The sequence below is a fragment of the Phyllobates terribilis genome, unplaced genomic scaffold (genome assembly GCF_046119375.1).
Source record: "Phyllobates terribilis strain yellow unplaced genomic scaffold, ASM4611937v1 Scaffold_30__1_contigs__length_15301838, whole genome shotgun sequence".
Classification (NCBI taxonomy): Eukaryota; Metazoa; Chordata; class Amphibia; order Anura; family Dendrobatidae; genus Phyllobates; species Phyllobates terribilis.
The window spans coordinates 2,981,696-2,997,269 of NW_027362790.1; the positions used below are offsets into that span (position 1 = coordinate 2,981,696).

The 15,574-nt window shown below is 45.4% G+C and overlaps 1 protein-coding gene across 3 annotated transcripts in view; it reads left to right on the forward strand.

Annotated features, from left to right (window-relative positions):
• LOC141178753 (uncharacterized) overlaps nucleotides 1-12,844 on the forward strand; it is a 36,118-nt gene extending 23,274 nt beyond the window's left edge. For all 3 annotated transcript variants that reach the window (XM_073660600.1, XM_073660599.1, XM_073660601.1), the window contains exon 7: nucleotides 11,100-12,844. In XM_073660600.1, the coding sequence (XP_073516701.1) occupies nucleotides 11,100-12,283 (1,184 nt within the window). In that variant the 3' untranslated portion in view covers nucleotides 12,284-12,844. The remainder of the gene's footprint in view (nucleotides 1-11,099) is intronic.
• The last annotated feature ends 2,730 nt before the right edge of the window (nucleotides 12,845-15,574 follow it).

A 15,574-nucleotide genomic window follows, 5' to 3' on the forward strand; every position in this document is an offset into this window, starting at 1 on the left:
CGCCGTCACGTGCCGTGACCACCTGCTATTCCAGAGACTCTCGCTTGCTCACCTGGGAGCACACATCTACCATCTGCCTGCTAGCCTACCCGGAGGCTCTGCCATCACAGGTCGTACCTACCCCTTACCCAGAGACTGCCCTGATCACTTGCCGTAACTCCCTGTCCGTTCACCCAGAGACTGCCACCCGCTCCCTTACAAGGGCCGCCCCCTTGTATAATAGCTCAGAGGTTCCGCCTCCCGGACCCGTTACAGACTATACTTATAGCCAGCCACTGGTATTTTATATATTTTGCTTATACTAGGATTCCTAGGTACACATTACATTTCTTGACTAGCAGTCATACTTTTTTTTTTTTGGAGGCAATTTATATTCTTGGGTCTGTTTCAATATCGCTCTTCAACATGGATTTTACCTTACTTGATATATTTTGACTGCTAGCAGCACTATGGTATATTGAATATTTGTCCCCTGCCTTGATTTTTCCACCTATTGCCTATATTTCCTTGTTCGGATTTTAATAATATAATGAATAAACTATTATTTTATTGATTACAATGTTGTGTAGTCTCCTGTAGGTATTGATTGTATCCGTGATCACACAATAGTCTTCAAACCCTTTGTGTGCATTAATTTCAGGCATTGGACAAGAGCCTTGGGTCAGGGCCTTCATAGCCCTTATCCCTTTTGCTGTATGAGGAGAAATTACTGGAAACCTCAGAGTATGGACCACTACTTTTAGAATGAGTCCACCAAGCTCATTTAGACTGATTATAATTAGCGTTTGCCTGATCTCTTTGTGTTATCCAGCAAACAAATGCAGGACAATTGTGACCTCTCTGCGCACAGAAGGTGCTTAGCACAGTAGTTCAGTTTATTCAATAGCTCCATTATGAAAGGAAATATTCAGTTCTCACCGAATGTTGCAAATTATCCATTATTTTTTAAATTAAATTGCCAGGAGTCTATTATAAAGGAAGGAAACCTATAAAAAATTCCCCTTTTCCAGTACGTCCCCATGACGGCACCATAGGAGGAGTAATCTCATATCCTCTGTAGGGACAGGAAGCACAAGAGGTTAAAAGCCCTCCCACCCCCAACCTCCTCAGTGTTTTTCCTGTTCCTACACAGGACAGGGAGTACAGGAGGAGCGCTGGTGCAGGGAGCACTAGTGCAGAAGAACACTGATACTTACAGGGCCCTGGGGGATTGGGAGGGCCGCGGCTCTCTCCTTCCCGCCGTCAAGTGGGTCCTGGGCCGACACTCCCTGTCGGGAGTCCCTCAGCCCACCGGTATGCTGGAGCCTCCGGGTGCCGCTTCCCCATCGCTGGGGCTCTCGTCGTCCTGCTCAGGGCGGGCCCAGCTTCTCCCGGCTTCGGGGACCGCCCGGCGTCGAAACCGGAAGTTCAGGGATGACGACTTCCAGTCGGCGGCCGCACGGAATATTCAAGCGTGGATCGACTGTGGACGCTAGTGGAGCAGGAGAACATGACAGGACGACCAGGTAAGGTATAAAAAGGGAAGCTGGGGAGAATCAAAGGCAGGTTTACAGCTTTGGCACTCCTAGCAGTACGCTACAATGGCTGATGTGTCACACCCTGATACCCTCCCTGGATCGCCCCACAGTGATGATGTCTCTGTGCAGTTACCACCTCCTTCTGAAAAGGGAAAAAGGCCACAGTGAAAACCAGGAGGTGCCTGGATTGTAACATCAGACTTCCCGACTCATATGCAAAGTGTCTGTGTGCTGAATGTAGAGCCTCCATGCTAAAGGAGGAGCATAGAGCTTTATTAAACGAGATGCGTAGTATGATCAAAGAAGAAGTTCAGGCTTCTATTACGTCTCTGCAGTCCCCAGGTTCAGGGGTCCTGGATGTCCGGGGACCCAAAAGATCTAGAGAAGATACAGCACCATCTTCTGAAGGTGAAATCAACCCATCTGGCGACTCTGACAACGGTGAGACCATTAGTCCACCTCAGGGCGGGGAACGTAAAAAGTACATGTTCCACTCAGATGGTATGGAGATTCTTCTACGAGCCGTCCGAAACACGATCCAGGTAAAGGGGCGGAGAAGAGCAGAAACATTCAAAATGAAATGTTTGGTGGACTTAGAACCCATAGATCCATGGTTTTCCCTGTTAATACTCATGTGAAAGACATGATCCTGGAGGAATGGGAGGATGCGCAGAAGAGACTCTATTCCACGAGACTTCTGCATCCGACTCTCCTTTGATCCAGATAACACCAATGTTTGGGACACTATTCCTAAGATCAACGTCCCAGTAGCCAAGGTGATCAAGAAAACCTCTATCCCCTTTGAGGATTCATCAGGACTTAAAGATCCTATGGATCGAAAGGTGGATGGACTTTTGAAAAAAGCCTGGGAAGCCTCGTTGGCAGTTATTAAGTCTAATGTCGCTGCTACATCTATTGCCAGATCCATGAAAGTCTGGCTAGGTGAGCTAGAGGGTCACCTATGGGATGGCACCCTGAGGGAATCTCTCAGTCAATCATTGCCCCTATAAAAATGGCAACGAATTTTATGGCCGATGCTTTGGCAGAATCAGTCAGATTTGCTGCCAGGAATAATGAGCTTTCCAAATCAGCCAGAAGAGCTATTTGGTTAAAGGCATGGTCTGGGGATACAGCTTCTAAGAACAAGCTGTGCTCCATTCCGTTTTCAGGGCTCAAAGTATTCGGACCAGTGTTAGATGACATACTAGAAAAAGCGTCCGATAAAAAGAAGGGCTTTCCTGAGGAGACAGAGAAGGAGCAGCCCTTTCGCAAACCTTTCCCCTGCCGTAAACATAACACTCAGAAAAAAGGGGGATCCATGAGCTGAAGTTTTAATAAGGGGAACAAAGATAAAAAATACCAGCCCAGTACTATCTCCCATTCAAAACGACAATGACTATGTCAGAATAGGGGAGTGGGTAGGGTTTTTCAAAAACAGTTGGCATCAGGTAACTCAAAATCCCTGGATATTATCAACTATAGCGCAGGGTTACAGGATAGAGTTTTCTCAAAATCTCCCTCAAAGATTCCACCTAACAAGGGGTTCCCCTACCTAACTTTCCCGTCTACGTGCAGACGTAGATAAACTTCTACAACAGAAGGTTATTGTTCCAGTTCCAGAACACGACCAACATCGGGGCCAATACTCCTCTGTTTTCAGTAAAAAAAAACAAAACATCAGGGGAGTTCCGTACAGTTATCAATCTGAAACCCCTAAACCGATGGGTCCACTACAAAAAAATTCCGCATAGAATCTGTGAGATCAGCCATTCCTCTGTTAGACACAGATGCGGTAATTTGCACCCTGGACCTCAGGGATGCATATTACCACCTGCCGATACATTCCTCAAGTCAGCAATATCTGAGGTTTGCGCTATCATCATGCAGTCAGATTCTACACTACCAGTTCCGATGTCTTCCCTTCAGCCTGTCATCTGCTCCCAGAATCTTTACGAAGATCATGGCAGAGGTGGTAGCCTATATCCGACTCAGGGATATTACCATCATTCCATACTTGGACGACTTCCTGATGGTGGCAGGATCCCCTCTAGATATGATTCAACATCTGGAATTTGTCCTACAGACTTTAACCAGCCTGGGTTTGATTGTGAACAAAGAAAAATCCAATCTTGTCCCAGGTACTTGTCACGGGTGTGTCGCCACGAAGATCGTCACGAGTACACAGCCTGACTTCTCGCAGCTGACTTGTTGGTGCTTTGTGTTTTTCGGCAGTGAGGGAGTTAATTCTCTCTCTTTCTGTGCTAGACGAGGTCCAGCCTCGCCCAGCTGCAATCAATACTGCTGTAGTGAGACTCCTTCAAATGCCTGCTGGTCTGTTTGGGAAGTGTCGGTGAAAGCATTTCATTCAGACTAACAGAGCGGATCGTGGTGTTTGGAGTTTCTGAGATAAGTGTATTTGGAGTGTTTTTTCCCTTCCTCGCTTTATCATTTATCTCCTTTCCCGTTGGTGTTCCCTCTGTTGTAGTTGTGTAGTTGTTGTATGCAAGGTGGTTTTGGTTTTTCCCTTGTACTGTCTCGTTCGTCTAAGTACTGTGTGTGGGCATATTATTACTTGTCCCCTTTTGTTGTGATCGGGGTCCTTCTCAGGACTAGATTACTTAGGTGCAGGGATCCTCAGGAGGTAGGGGTTACGCTGGCGGCCTGGACCTCTGTATCTTTAACAGTACCTCCAGGTTGAGGGACTAGTCAGGGCCCCAGCTTAGGGTCAGCTTAGGCCCCCTACCTCCAGTATACAGAGACAGCGTGACATTTTCACCGACCCACTTAGTTTTTCTCCAGCTACCATGGATCCAGTAGCCGGTCTAGCTCGGCAGTTGCAGAGTTTGTCCATGGAGCTGGCGGACGTTAGGTCCAAGGTTTTGCATCCTCAGGAGCAAGCCGGACCAGAACCTAAAGTAGCTCTCCCTGACAGGTTCACTCGGGGGCGGGACAAGTTTTTTGTTTTCCGGGAGGCATGCAAGTTGTACTTTCGGCTGCGGCCTCGGTCATCGGGGAGTGAAGAACAAAGGGTGGGAATTGTCATCTCGCTCCTACAAGGGGACCCACAATCTTGGGCGTTCTCTCTTCCCCCGGGCTCCCCGGCTCTCCAGTCAGTGGATAGGTTTTTCGCTGCTCTGGGACTCGTATATGATGACCCAGATCGGATCTCCCTTGCTGAGTCTAAGTTACGTAGGATCCAGCAGGGAGATGGTCCGGCGGAGGAATTCTGTTCGGAGTTCCGTAGGTGGGCCACGGACACCCAGTGGAATGACCCGGCTCTTAGGAGCCAGTTTTGTCATGGTTTATCCGACAAATTACAGGATGTGTTGGCACAGTATGACTCTCCCGCGTCACTGGAAGCCGCTATGGCCCTTGCTATTCGCGTTGACAGACGGCTTCGGGAGAGGTGCGGGATAACTCTACCCCCTGTGATGACTCCACCTCCTACAAGGTCCCCTCATATGGTGGTTCCCCTGGTCAGTCCAGAGGAGCCTATGCAATTAGGAGGGACATCATTTCGGGGGAGGGAACCGGTGGTGCGCCATAAGACAGGAAGGTGTTTCTTCTGCGGGAGAAAGGGACATTTTATTGGGGGGTGTCCATCCCGTCCCTTGCAGAGTGAAGAGTCGTCGGAAAACTGTTGATCCCAGGTTGTGTGGTGGACGGCAATCTGGGAGTAGGTATTTCGTCCCTAGGTTCGTCTCAGTTTCTCGTACCGGCGGAGGTGGTGGTGGGTACGAGAACTGAGAGGATATCTGTTCTTCTGGATAGTGGGGCCGGGGCTAATCTGGTTGATGCTCGGTTTGCCCGGGTTCAAGGTATGCGATTGAGTGAGTTGGCTAAACCCATCCCCATATTCTCGATCGATGCCAGGCCTCTCGGTCAGGGAAGTTTTTTGCAAGCTGTGCATGACGTAAAACTTCAAGTGGGGGCGATACATAAAGAACTGTTGTCTTGCTACGTGTTGGAGGGTCTTCCCACTCCTATAGTGTTGGGCCTTCCTTGGTTAGCTAAGCATAACCCGGTTATTAATTGGCAAACCAGAGAGATAAGCCAATGGAGTAAATTCTGTAATAAAAACTGCATGAACACGGTCATCGGTGCGGTTACTCCTTGGGTCTTACCTCCATTTCTGGCGGACTTTGAGGATGTATTCTCGGAGAAAGGGTGTCAGAAACTACCTCCTCATCGCGAGTATGACTGTTCTGTAAAACTGCTCCCTGAGGCCAAGTTACCTAAAGCTAGGTTGTATAACCTTTCTGGTCCTGAGAGGCAGGCCATGAAGGATTATATTTCAGAAAGTCTGGCTAAGGGGCATATTAGACCTTCATCTTCACCGGTGGCTGCGGGGTTCTTCTTTGTTAAGAAGAAAGATGGAGGCCTACGCCCTTGCCTGGATTTCCGTGAACTTAATCGGATTACGGTCCGAGATCCGTATCCGCTCCCACTTATTCCCGATCTCTTTAATCAGATCGTGGGCGCCAAATGGTTCTCTAAGTTGGATCTCAGGGGGGCGTACAATCTGATTAGGATGAAGGAGGGGGATGAGTGGAAGACGGCGTTTAACACTCCGGAGGGGCATTATGAGAACCTTGTCATGCCATTCGGTCTGACTAATGCCCCGGCTGTGTTCCAACACTTTGTTAATGACATTTTTCGCCGCCTGGTGGGATAGTTTGTTGTCATATATCTGGATGATATTTTAATTTACTCGCCGGATCTGGTGTCTCATCAGGAGCACGTTAGGCAGGTGTTACAGATCTTGCGGGATAATAAACTGTATGCCAAATGGGAAAAGTGTGTGTTCGCCGTACAGGAACTCCAGTTTTTAGGCTTCCTGGTTTCAGCGTCCGGTTTTCGTATGGACCCTGGGAAAGTGCGGGCAGTTCTTGAGTGGGATCGGCCAGAGAATCTTAAGGCACTACAACGTTTCCTGGGGTTTGCTAATTATTACCGGAAGTTCATTCGTAATTTCTCGTCCATGGTTAAGCCTCTCACAGACATGACTAAAAAGGGGACGGATTTTTCTAGGTGGTCTGACAAGGCTTGTCAAGCATTCTCCTCCTTGAAAAAATGTTTTGCCTCGGCACCCATACTCATTCAACCTGATGCGTCACAGCCATTCATTGTAGAGGTAGACGCTTCCGAGGTAGGGGTGGGAGCAGTATTGTCACAGGGTTCGTCCCCTGGTAAGTGGCATCCGTGCGCCTTTTTCTCTAAAAAATTGTCGTCCGCTGAGAGGAATTACGATGTCGGCAATAGGGAACTCTTGGCCATTAAGTTAGCTTTTGAGGAGTGGTGCCATTTTTTGGAGGGGGCAGTCCATCCGGTCACCGTCATCACCGATCACAAGAACCTGCTATATCTGGAGTCCGCGAAACGTCTGAATCCCAGACAAGCTAGGTGGTCATTGTTTTTTACCAGGTTTAATTTTGTCGTTACATATCGTCCTGGGTCAAAAAATGTAAAGGCGGATGCCTTATCTCGTAGTTTCCCTGGGGCCGGGAATACGGACGACCCGATTCCTATCCTTCAGGAGGGGGTGGTGGTTTCGGCAGTATGCTCTGAGCTGGAGGAGGAGGTATTGGAGGCTCAGGGGGACGCCCCTGTTGGACCTCCGGGGAGACTGTTTGTTCCAGATCAGTTGCGACAAAAGGTGATCGAGGCACACCATAACTCAGTTTTTGCAGGACACCCGGGGAGTAAAGCAACTGTGGATCTCCTCTCGCGTCGGTTTTGGTGGCCTAACTTACATAAGGAGGTGGTAACTTTTGTCGCGTCCTGTGGGGTTTGTGCGCGCTCTAAGACCTCACATACCCGTCCGTCTGGGGCCCTCTTACCTTTGAAGATCCCGGAGCGTCCTTGGACTCATCTGTCTATGGACTTTATTACGGACCTCCCTCCGTCTTCGGGTAAAACGGTCATACTCGTTGTAGTGGACAGGTTCAGCAAGATGGCACATTTTATCGCTCTTCCGGCTCTCCCTAATGCTAAAACTCTTGCGCAGGTGTTCATTGGGGAGATTGTGAGGCTTCACGGGGTACCCTCCGAGGTGGTGTCTGATCGGGGATCTCAGTTTGTGTCCAAGTTCTGGAAGGCGTTTTGTGCACGGCGGGGGATGCATTTGTCATTCTCATCGGCTTTTCATCCTCAGACCAATGGTCAGACGGAACGTATGAACCAGAGCTTGGAGACATATCTCCGGTGTTTTGTGTCAGAGAACCAGGAGGACTGGGCTTCTTTCTTACCTCTGGCAGAGTTTGCTCTTAATAATAGGCGGAGCGAGTCCACTGGTAAGTCCCCGTTTTTTGGGGCATATGGTTTTCACCCCCAGTTTTGTACTTTCAGTAGGGGGGGCTCTTCGGGGGTTCCTGAGGAGGAACGATTTTCCTCATCACTCGCTTCAGTATGGAGAGGGGTGCTGAAGAATCTGAATACTATGGGGAACCGATACAAACGTATGGCTGATAGGAGGAGAGTGTCTGGTCCGGACCTAAGTGTGAACGATCGGGTATGGTTGTCTACCAGGAATATTAAACTTAAGGTTCCCTCCTGGAAACTGGGTCCCAGGTTCATCGGGCCGTACAGAATCAGTTCTATTATTAATCCGGTGGCATTCCGTCTTGACCTCCCCCCTACGTTTAAAATTCACAACGTGTTCCACAGATCGTTGCTTAAGAGGTATGTGGCGCCGGTGGTACCGTCACCTTTACCTCCCCCTCCAGTGGTGGTCAATGGTAACTTGGAGTTCCAGGTATCGAGGGTCATCGATTCACGCTTTAATCGCCGGTCCCTTCAGTACCTGGTTCATTGGAAAGGGTATGGTCCTGAGGAGAGGATGTGGGTTCCTGCGTCGGATATTAACGCAGACCGATTAGTTCGGGCCTTCCACACGACTCACCCGGATAAACCTGGCCCTGAGGGTCCGGAGGCCCCTCGTAGAAGGGGGGGTACTGTCACGGGTGTGTCGCCACGAAGATCGTCACGAGTACACAGCCTGACTTCTCGCAGCTGACTTGTTGGTGCTTTGTGTTTTTCGGCAGTGAGGGAGTTAATTCTCTCTCTCTCTGTGCTAGACGAGGTCCAGCCTCGCCCAGCTGCAATCAATACTGCTGTAGTGAGACTCCTTCAAATGCCTGCTGGTCTGTTTGGGAAGTGTCGGTGAAAGCATTTCATTCAGACTAACAGAGCGGATCGTGGTGTTTGGAGTTTCTGAGATAAGTGTATTTGGAGTGTTTTTTCCCTTCCTCGCTTTATCATTTATCTCCTTTCCCGTTGGTGTTCCCTCTGTTGTAGTTGTGTAGTTGTTGTATGCAAGGTGGTTTTGGTTTTTCCCTTGTACTGTCTCGTTCGTCTAAGTACTGTGTGTGGGCATATTATTACTTGTCCCCTTTTGTTGTGATCGGGGTCCTTCTCAGGACTAGATTACTTAGGTGCAGGGATCCTCAGGAGGTAGGGGTTACGCTGGCGGCCTGGACCTCTGTATCTTTAACAGTACCTCCAGGTTGAGGGACTAGTCAGGGCCCCAGCTTAGGGTCAGCTTAGGCCCCCTACCTCCAGTATACAGAGACAGCGTGACAGTACTTCACACATCTTCTTGGGAGTCTATCTCGACTCCCGAACGTGAACGTCTTATCTCCCGGAAGACAAGATGCTCTCAATCCCCCAAAGGATTCGTTCTTTTGCAAGGGAGAAAAAAACATTGATTCGATAGGCAATGAGTATTTTGGGAATCATGACGTCGTGCATCACCTGCGTCAGATGGAGCCAATTCCATTCCAGGCCTCTACAGAAATCCATCCTGGAAGTGACAGACAAACATCATAAAACGTCCACTGTTTTATCGGAATCTTCAACAACTCCAGCCTTTAGCCTGGCTTCTGAAGGGGAGATACTGAAAACCAAAGGCTTATCCGCCAGAGTGATCAAGACTATGCAGGCTAGTAGAAAACCTGTAACCCAAACCATATATAAAAAAGTCTGGAGGACCTTTTGTCAGTTCCACAGGACGGTAGACACCTCTCAACCAGATATCCCTGCGATCCTTGATTTCTTGCAGGCGGGATTTGAAACAGGTCTTAGACCAAGTACCTTGAAGGTGCAGATTGCGGCACTAAGTGCTTTCTTCGACATATCATTGTCCTTGCATCCCTTGATAATCAGATTTTCCAAGGCAATCCAGAGACTTAGGCCTGCCCAGAGAATTTCTTCCCCTCCGTGGGATCTGTCTTGAGAGTCCTTTGCAAACCTTCCTTCGGCCCAGTTCATGAATTAGAAATAAAGAACTTGACTCTCTAAACAGTCTTCTTGGTGGCAATTACCACTTCTAAACGGTTGCGTGAGATCCAGGCTCTCTCTGTTGTCGAGCCATGTATGCATATTTGGGATGATTGAATCATTCTCAAACTGGATCCAAGCTTCTACCCGAAGGTGGTGTCTTTAAACTAAGAAGTGGTTCTTCCATCATTCTGCGAAAACCCTAGAAATCCGAGAGAGGAAGAGTTTCACCATCTTGATGTCCGCAGAGCAGTGTTGGCCTATTTGAAAGCCACTCGGAACTGGAGATTAGACTCTAATCTTTTCTTACAGTGTGGGGGGAAAAATATAGGCAGGAAGGCTTCAAAACCATCCTTAGTTAGATCCATGATTAATCTAGCATACCTTTCAGAAGGACAGTCTCCCCCTGAAATTATCAAAGCTCATTTACCAGAGCAGTTTCCAACTCTTGGGCAACTAGAGCAGGGGCTACCATTGAACAGATTTGTACCGTAGCCACATGGTCAGGACATACTACATTTTGCAAACACTACAAACTAGATATTCTCTCACAGCAGAGATCTGTGTTTGGTAGGAAGGTGCTTCAGGCATTTATCCCACCCTAAGCTATGAGTTCTTGGGTATACTCCTATGGTGCTGTCATGAGGATGTACTGGATAAAAAAACAGAATTAGTTTTGCCGGTAATGATGTTTCCAGGAGTCCACATGACAGCACCCTTATTTCCCTCCGTATATTGCTACTGTATGTGATTCTAACATATGTCTAAGTAGTCTAGAATAAAATTGTGTTGTACCCAGCCAATGTGGTTCTTGGAAAATCAATGAGGAGGTTGGAGGTGGGAGGGCTTTTAACCTCTTGTGCATCCTGCGCCTACAGAGGATATGGGATTACTCCTCCTATGGTGCTGTCATGTGGACTCCTGGAAACATCATAACCACTAAGACTAATTCCGGATTTTATCCACTCCTAACTTTTTACATTCCTTTTACAATTCTCCACTGAGCATTTAGCTAGAAAAGACTGACGACGGGCAACACTGATATATGAACCTATGAAAATGGTTTTGGTTCATTAAAAATAAACTGCAAGAAAGTAGCATGAGGCCTAGTGTTTGCTATCTTCTGGTTTTTGTTTTAAAGCCCAATGTTAGATTGTGATTGGCTTTGCATCACTGTTTTAGTTAAAAAGCCAATTTTGCTGCATGCCTTGTACTTTGGCTGAAAATTTTGACATATTAATGTTATAAATTATCAGTAGACATTTTATTATTAAAAAATAAGATAATCAGTTTTATTCTTTGCAGATGACTGTCCCGGGATCTCTGAGGGACATCAGATATCTTTAGATTGTAAAGCAGATAATCGTGGTATCCCATACGATACATATGAAGAACATGTCATAATTCCATATGTCGCCCTTCCCGGCAACAGTCTATCATCAGATCCTTTCGAACAGGACCTGTCTTCTGATTCATTACCGAATGTTAAGGAAAATAAAGGAAACAGAAAAGATACCGTGAACCAAAGTGCTAATAGTGGAGAGAAGCCATATACATGTTTGGAATGTGGAAAATATTTTGACTGGAAATCAAAATTTATTCAACATAAGAGAAGTCACACAGGGGAGAAGCCATTTTCTTGTAAAGATTGTGGGAAATGTTTTAGCGAAAGATCTTTTCTTTTTAGACATCAGAGAAGCCACACAGATGCAAAGCCATTTTCATGCTCACAATGTGGAAAATGCTTTAAACAGAAATGGGGTCTTGTTACCCACGAGAGAATTCACACAGGGGAGAAGCCGTATTCATGTTCAGAATGTGATAAATGCTATATTGATAAGTCAAGTCTTGCGAGACATCAGTGGGTTCACACAGGGGAGAAGCCATTTTCATGTTCAGAGTGTGGACAATGTTTCAACCAGAAATCAGATTTTGTTAGACACCAGAGAACTCACACTGGGGAGAAGCCTTTTTCATGTTCAGAATGTGGGAAATGTTTTAACCGGAAATCAGCTCTTGTTACACACCAGAGAACTCACACAGGGGAGAAGCCATTCTCATGTTCAGAATGTGGGAAACTTTATAATAATAAAACACATCTTGTTAGACATCAGTGGGTTCACACAGGGGTGAAGCCATTTTCATGTTCAGAGTGTGGGGCATTTTTTACCGATAAATCATCTCTTGTTAACCATCAAAATATTCATACAGGATCAATGCCATATTCATGTTCAGAATGTGGGAAATGTTTTAACCGGAAATCGTATCTTGTTACACATCAGTGGGTTCACACAGGGGTGAAGCCATTTTCATGTTCAGAGTGTGGAGCATTTTTTACCGATAAATCATCTCTTGTTAACCATCAAAATGTTCATACAAGATCAATGCCATATTCATGTTCCGAATGTGGGAAATGTTTTAGTAAGAAGTTAGAAGTTGTTAGACATCAAAGAACTCACATAGGGGAGAAGCCATTTTCATGCCCATAATGTCAGAAATATCTTACCAAGAAATCAAGTCTTAACGATTAAAAACTCAAATATATATCAGAAAAAATTTTCACGCACCGTATTCGAAGAGTGTTTTCATCGAAGCCAGCGCTAATTCCACATGCGAAATCTTTCACAATAAAAACATTTCCAATTCCTGAATGTTTGAAATGTTTTACACACAAATAAGATCTGCTTAAAAACAAATGGATTCACTCAATGATATAGCATTTGTTTTATGTACTAATATTATAATAGACATTCAAAGTAAATCACTGATGAGATAGGAAAAGCTAGTTATAACACTAAACATTGGTCAAGAACTTAAGGGGTTGTCTCCTTATAGAAAATCCTCATCCCGTGCTGCCATTTGTTAGAAAATAATCAACCACTGTTCACTCACTTTCTCCGGGTCCAACGCTGAGCTTCTGGCGCTGTTCCCGCTGTCCAGTATTGGATGTGGCGTTGACTTCATGGCAAAAGTGTGGCAACCAATCAGTGAGCTCAGCAACTCTGCCCATGTAAACTGAACCACCCCATTCAGCGTTGCTGAGTTCTCTGATTGGCCGCCGCACTGTCGACGTGGAGTCAGTGCCGCAGCCAATACCAGACGCCAGGAGCAGGGCAAAGATTTAGCGCTGGACCCTAGGACGATGAGTAATGAGTGGCTGGTTATTTTATAACAAACTGCAGTTGGAGATGAAGATTCTCCAAAAGGGGATAACCCCTATGAAAAATATTTGCCTTTTTGTACAGTATCTTTTAGTTTTACTTTTTTTTGTCACGTAAATGTTTGTGAGAATCCAACTATTTTTACCATAAAATAAAGTTTAAACCAGTAAATACAAAATGCGGCTTCTAATTGATCATTCCATTTACTGAAGTTCAAAGATTTATACAAACCCTATATTCCACCTTGTAAAAAATAGAATAATTGTTTTCCTAAACCTCTACAGTAACAACCTTGAATCGTTAGCCCTAACCCTAAAATGTAATTTCTTGTCCTTGGGATATATTTTGTTATTTGGAAAATTTATCTGTTTAGCAGAAATGATCAGATCGCTTCGCTCAACCCTGGTCCATGGATCAGGTCAGTGATCTCCGGCCGATGACAGGATCTGCCAGAATTTCTTTACCCTCTGGAATCTTAGGCTCAGCTTATTCTTTGCCGGCCTGGCGCATCATCAGCTTTGCAAATGGTGCTAGACCAGTTAGTCAAACTCTGTGCTGGGGAACCTGGAAGCTCAGGAAATTCACACTGCTCCTGTCCATGGCTAGAGATCATGGACTTGGACTGTGGACAAGGGTTGTGCAAAGCGATCTGCTCATCTCTACTATTTTGACATTATATATTTTTTTAGATATTAAGCACTGCCTTTCATGCCAGAATTGGGGGATTAACTTGTTCTATTAACGTTTTACCTCTCCCTGATAGTAAGCTACAAGAAACCTAAACGGAACCCGATTATCTCTATGGAAGCCATTCTCAATATATCAATATCACACTTGAATTTTGCAATGACACCTCACCTCATTTAGTATACACTGCCTTCTCCAGAATTATGAACCATTTTATCTTAGAAATAATTGTTGTATAGTCGGGACCCTTCTCCTCTATCCAATGTTGTGCTAACAACTTCATTACCATGTAAACCATTCTTCCACTGCAGTCTTTCTCCACTCCTCAGTTTCGAGATCCTCCACATACCCAAAAAGTTCCTCAACTTTCTACTAAACCCTATGGATCAAGGTAAGGGTGATCATTTGATATGGCGTTATTTTACATTTATAGGCCTCCAAAGCTTCATTAAGACTAGCTAGGCTTACATGTTGTTTGAGTATTTAGTGCTGAGCTACTCCTTTCAACCACGGATATGCTGCAACTGTGTTGCCAAAAAATATATCCAAAGATTCAGCACTGCCAAACCTCCCCACATCAGAGATTCTAAGTTGATGCTTATTCCATATAAATTGTCTTAGAGTTATTTTTGGGTAAATAGCATAGTGGAATCTACACTGGAGAATTGTGTAGTATATATAACAACTGGGGCACCTATACTAGTTTAATAAGATTTATGCATCCCACTACTGACAGAGGGAACCTGGACCAAACCTCCATCTTCTGTTTTATAATTTGTAATAATTGATGTCTCGTAATCCATGACACTGGTCGTTATTTTTAGTCTGAAATATTGGACCTCTGAAACCACCTGTGGCACAATGTGGAGCTATCAAGGAGCAACACATTTTCTCTCTGGGAAGTAGAACAGATTTAGACCAGGCGATGGTCAAATCAGACAAATATCCAAATCCTTCAAATACGGATATTGCCGCTAATAACGTAGAGGAAGCATGTGCTAAAAATAACAATGGGTCATCGACTTAAAGGGCAACCATTAACTCCACATCTTAACAATGAAAATCAACATTGTCTGGATGCTCTTCATTAGCTGCTGCCAGAGGCTCTATGGCCATCACAATGAGCAGGGGAGACAAGGGACACCTCTTCTGCGTGCCCACAGTGTAAGACTTTATGAGAAAACCATTGATTCTCAACTTTGCCTTGAGTTACCGGTATAGTAATTTAATCCAAGAGATACATTTAGGTCCCGATCTGAACATTTCCAACACTACCAGAGGAACTCCCACTCTATGCTATTAAATGCCTTAGTGGCATACATGGAACCGATGACACTGTCTCCGGAATTTTCAGGTGGCATCTAAAGATTCAAGTGATCCTACAAATGTTAACAGCAGTAGACCTCGTCAGCATGAACCCAGATTGATCAGCATGGCTTATTGTAAAAATAACTTTACTCAACCTCAGAGCCAACACCTTGGCCAGTATTTTTACGTCTGTGGGCAGGGTGGATAAAAATCAATGTTTTTTTTTAAAAAATCAAAAAAATCGGATTTTTTTTATTTAAATCGGATTTTTTTCAATAAACTGCTTTTTGAGGAAAATATTTTACCATCCAAAGGTTCTTCCATCATGAGATAAAGCTGAGTTGTTTAACTCAGAAGAATAAAGGCTGTATATGTGTAACATTCACAATGCCATGCTCTTCCAGAGGTTTCTGTAGGATTAGTGGGCAGTTTCTCGCCTATATTATCACAGACGCTCGCTTTACTTACGCAGTTCTCAAAACTGAATTTGACTCCGCGGAGGTCCCAGCCTCTTCTTCACGGCAAAAATGTTACAACATGAACAGAGTTGAGAAAAAGACCTTAATCCTATTGTTCTACAAACCTATGAATACAGAATCAACCCCTTCAGTGCCAAGTCCAAGA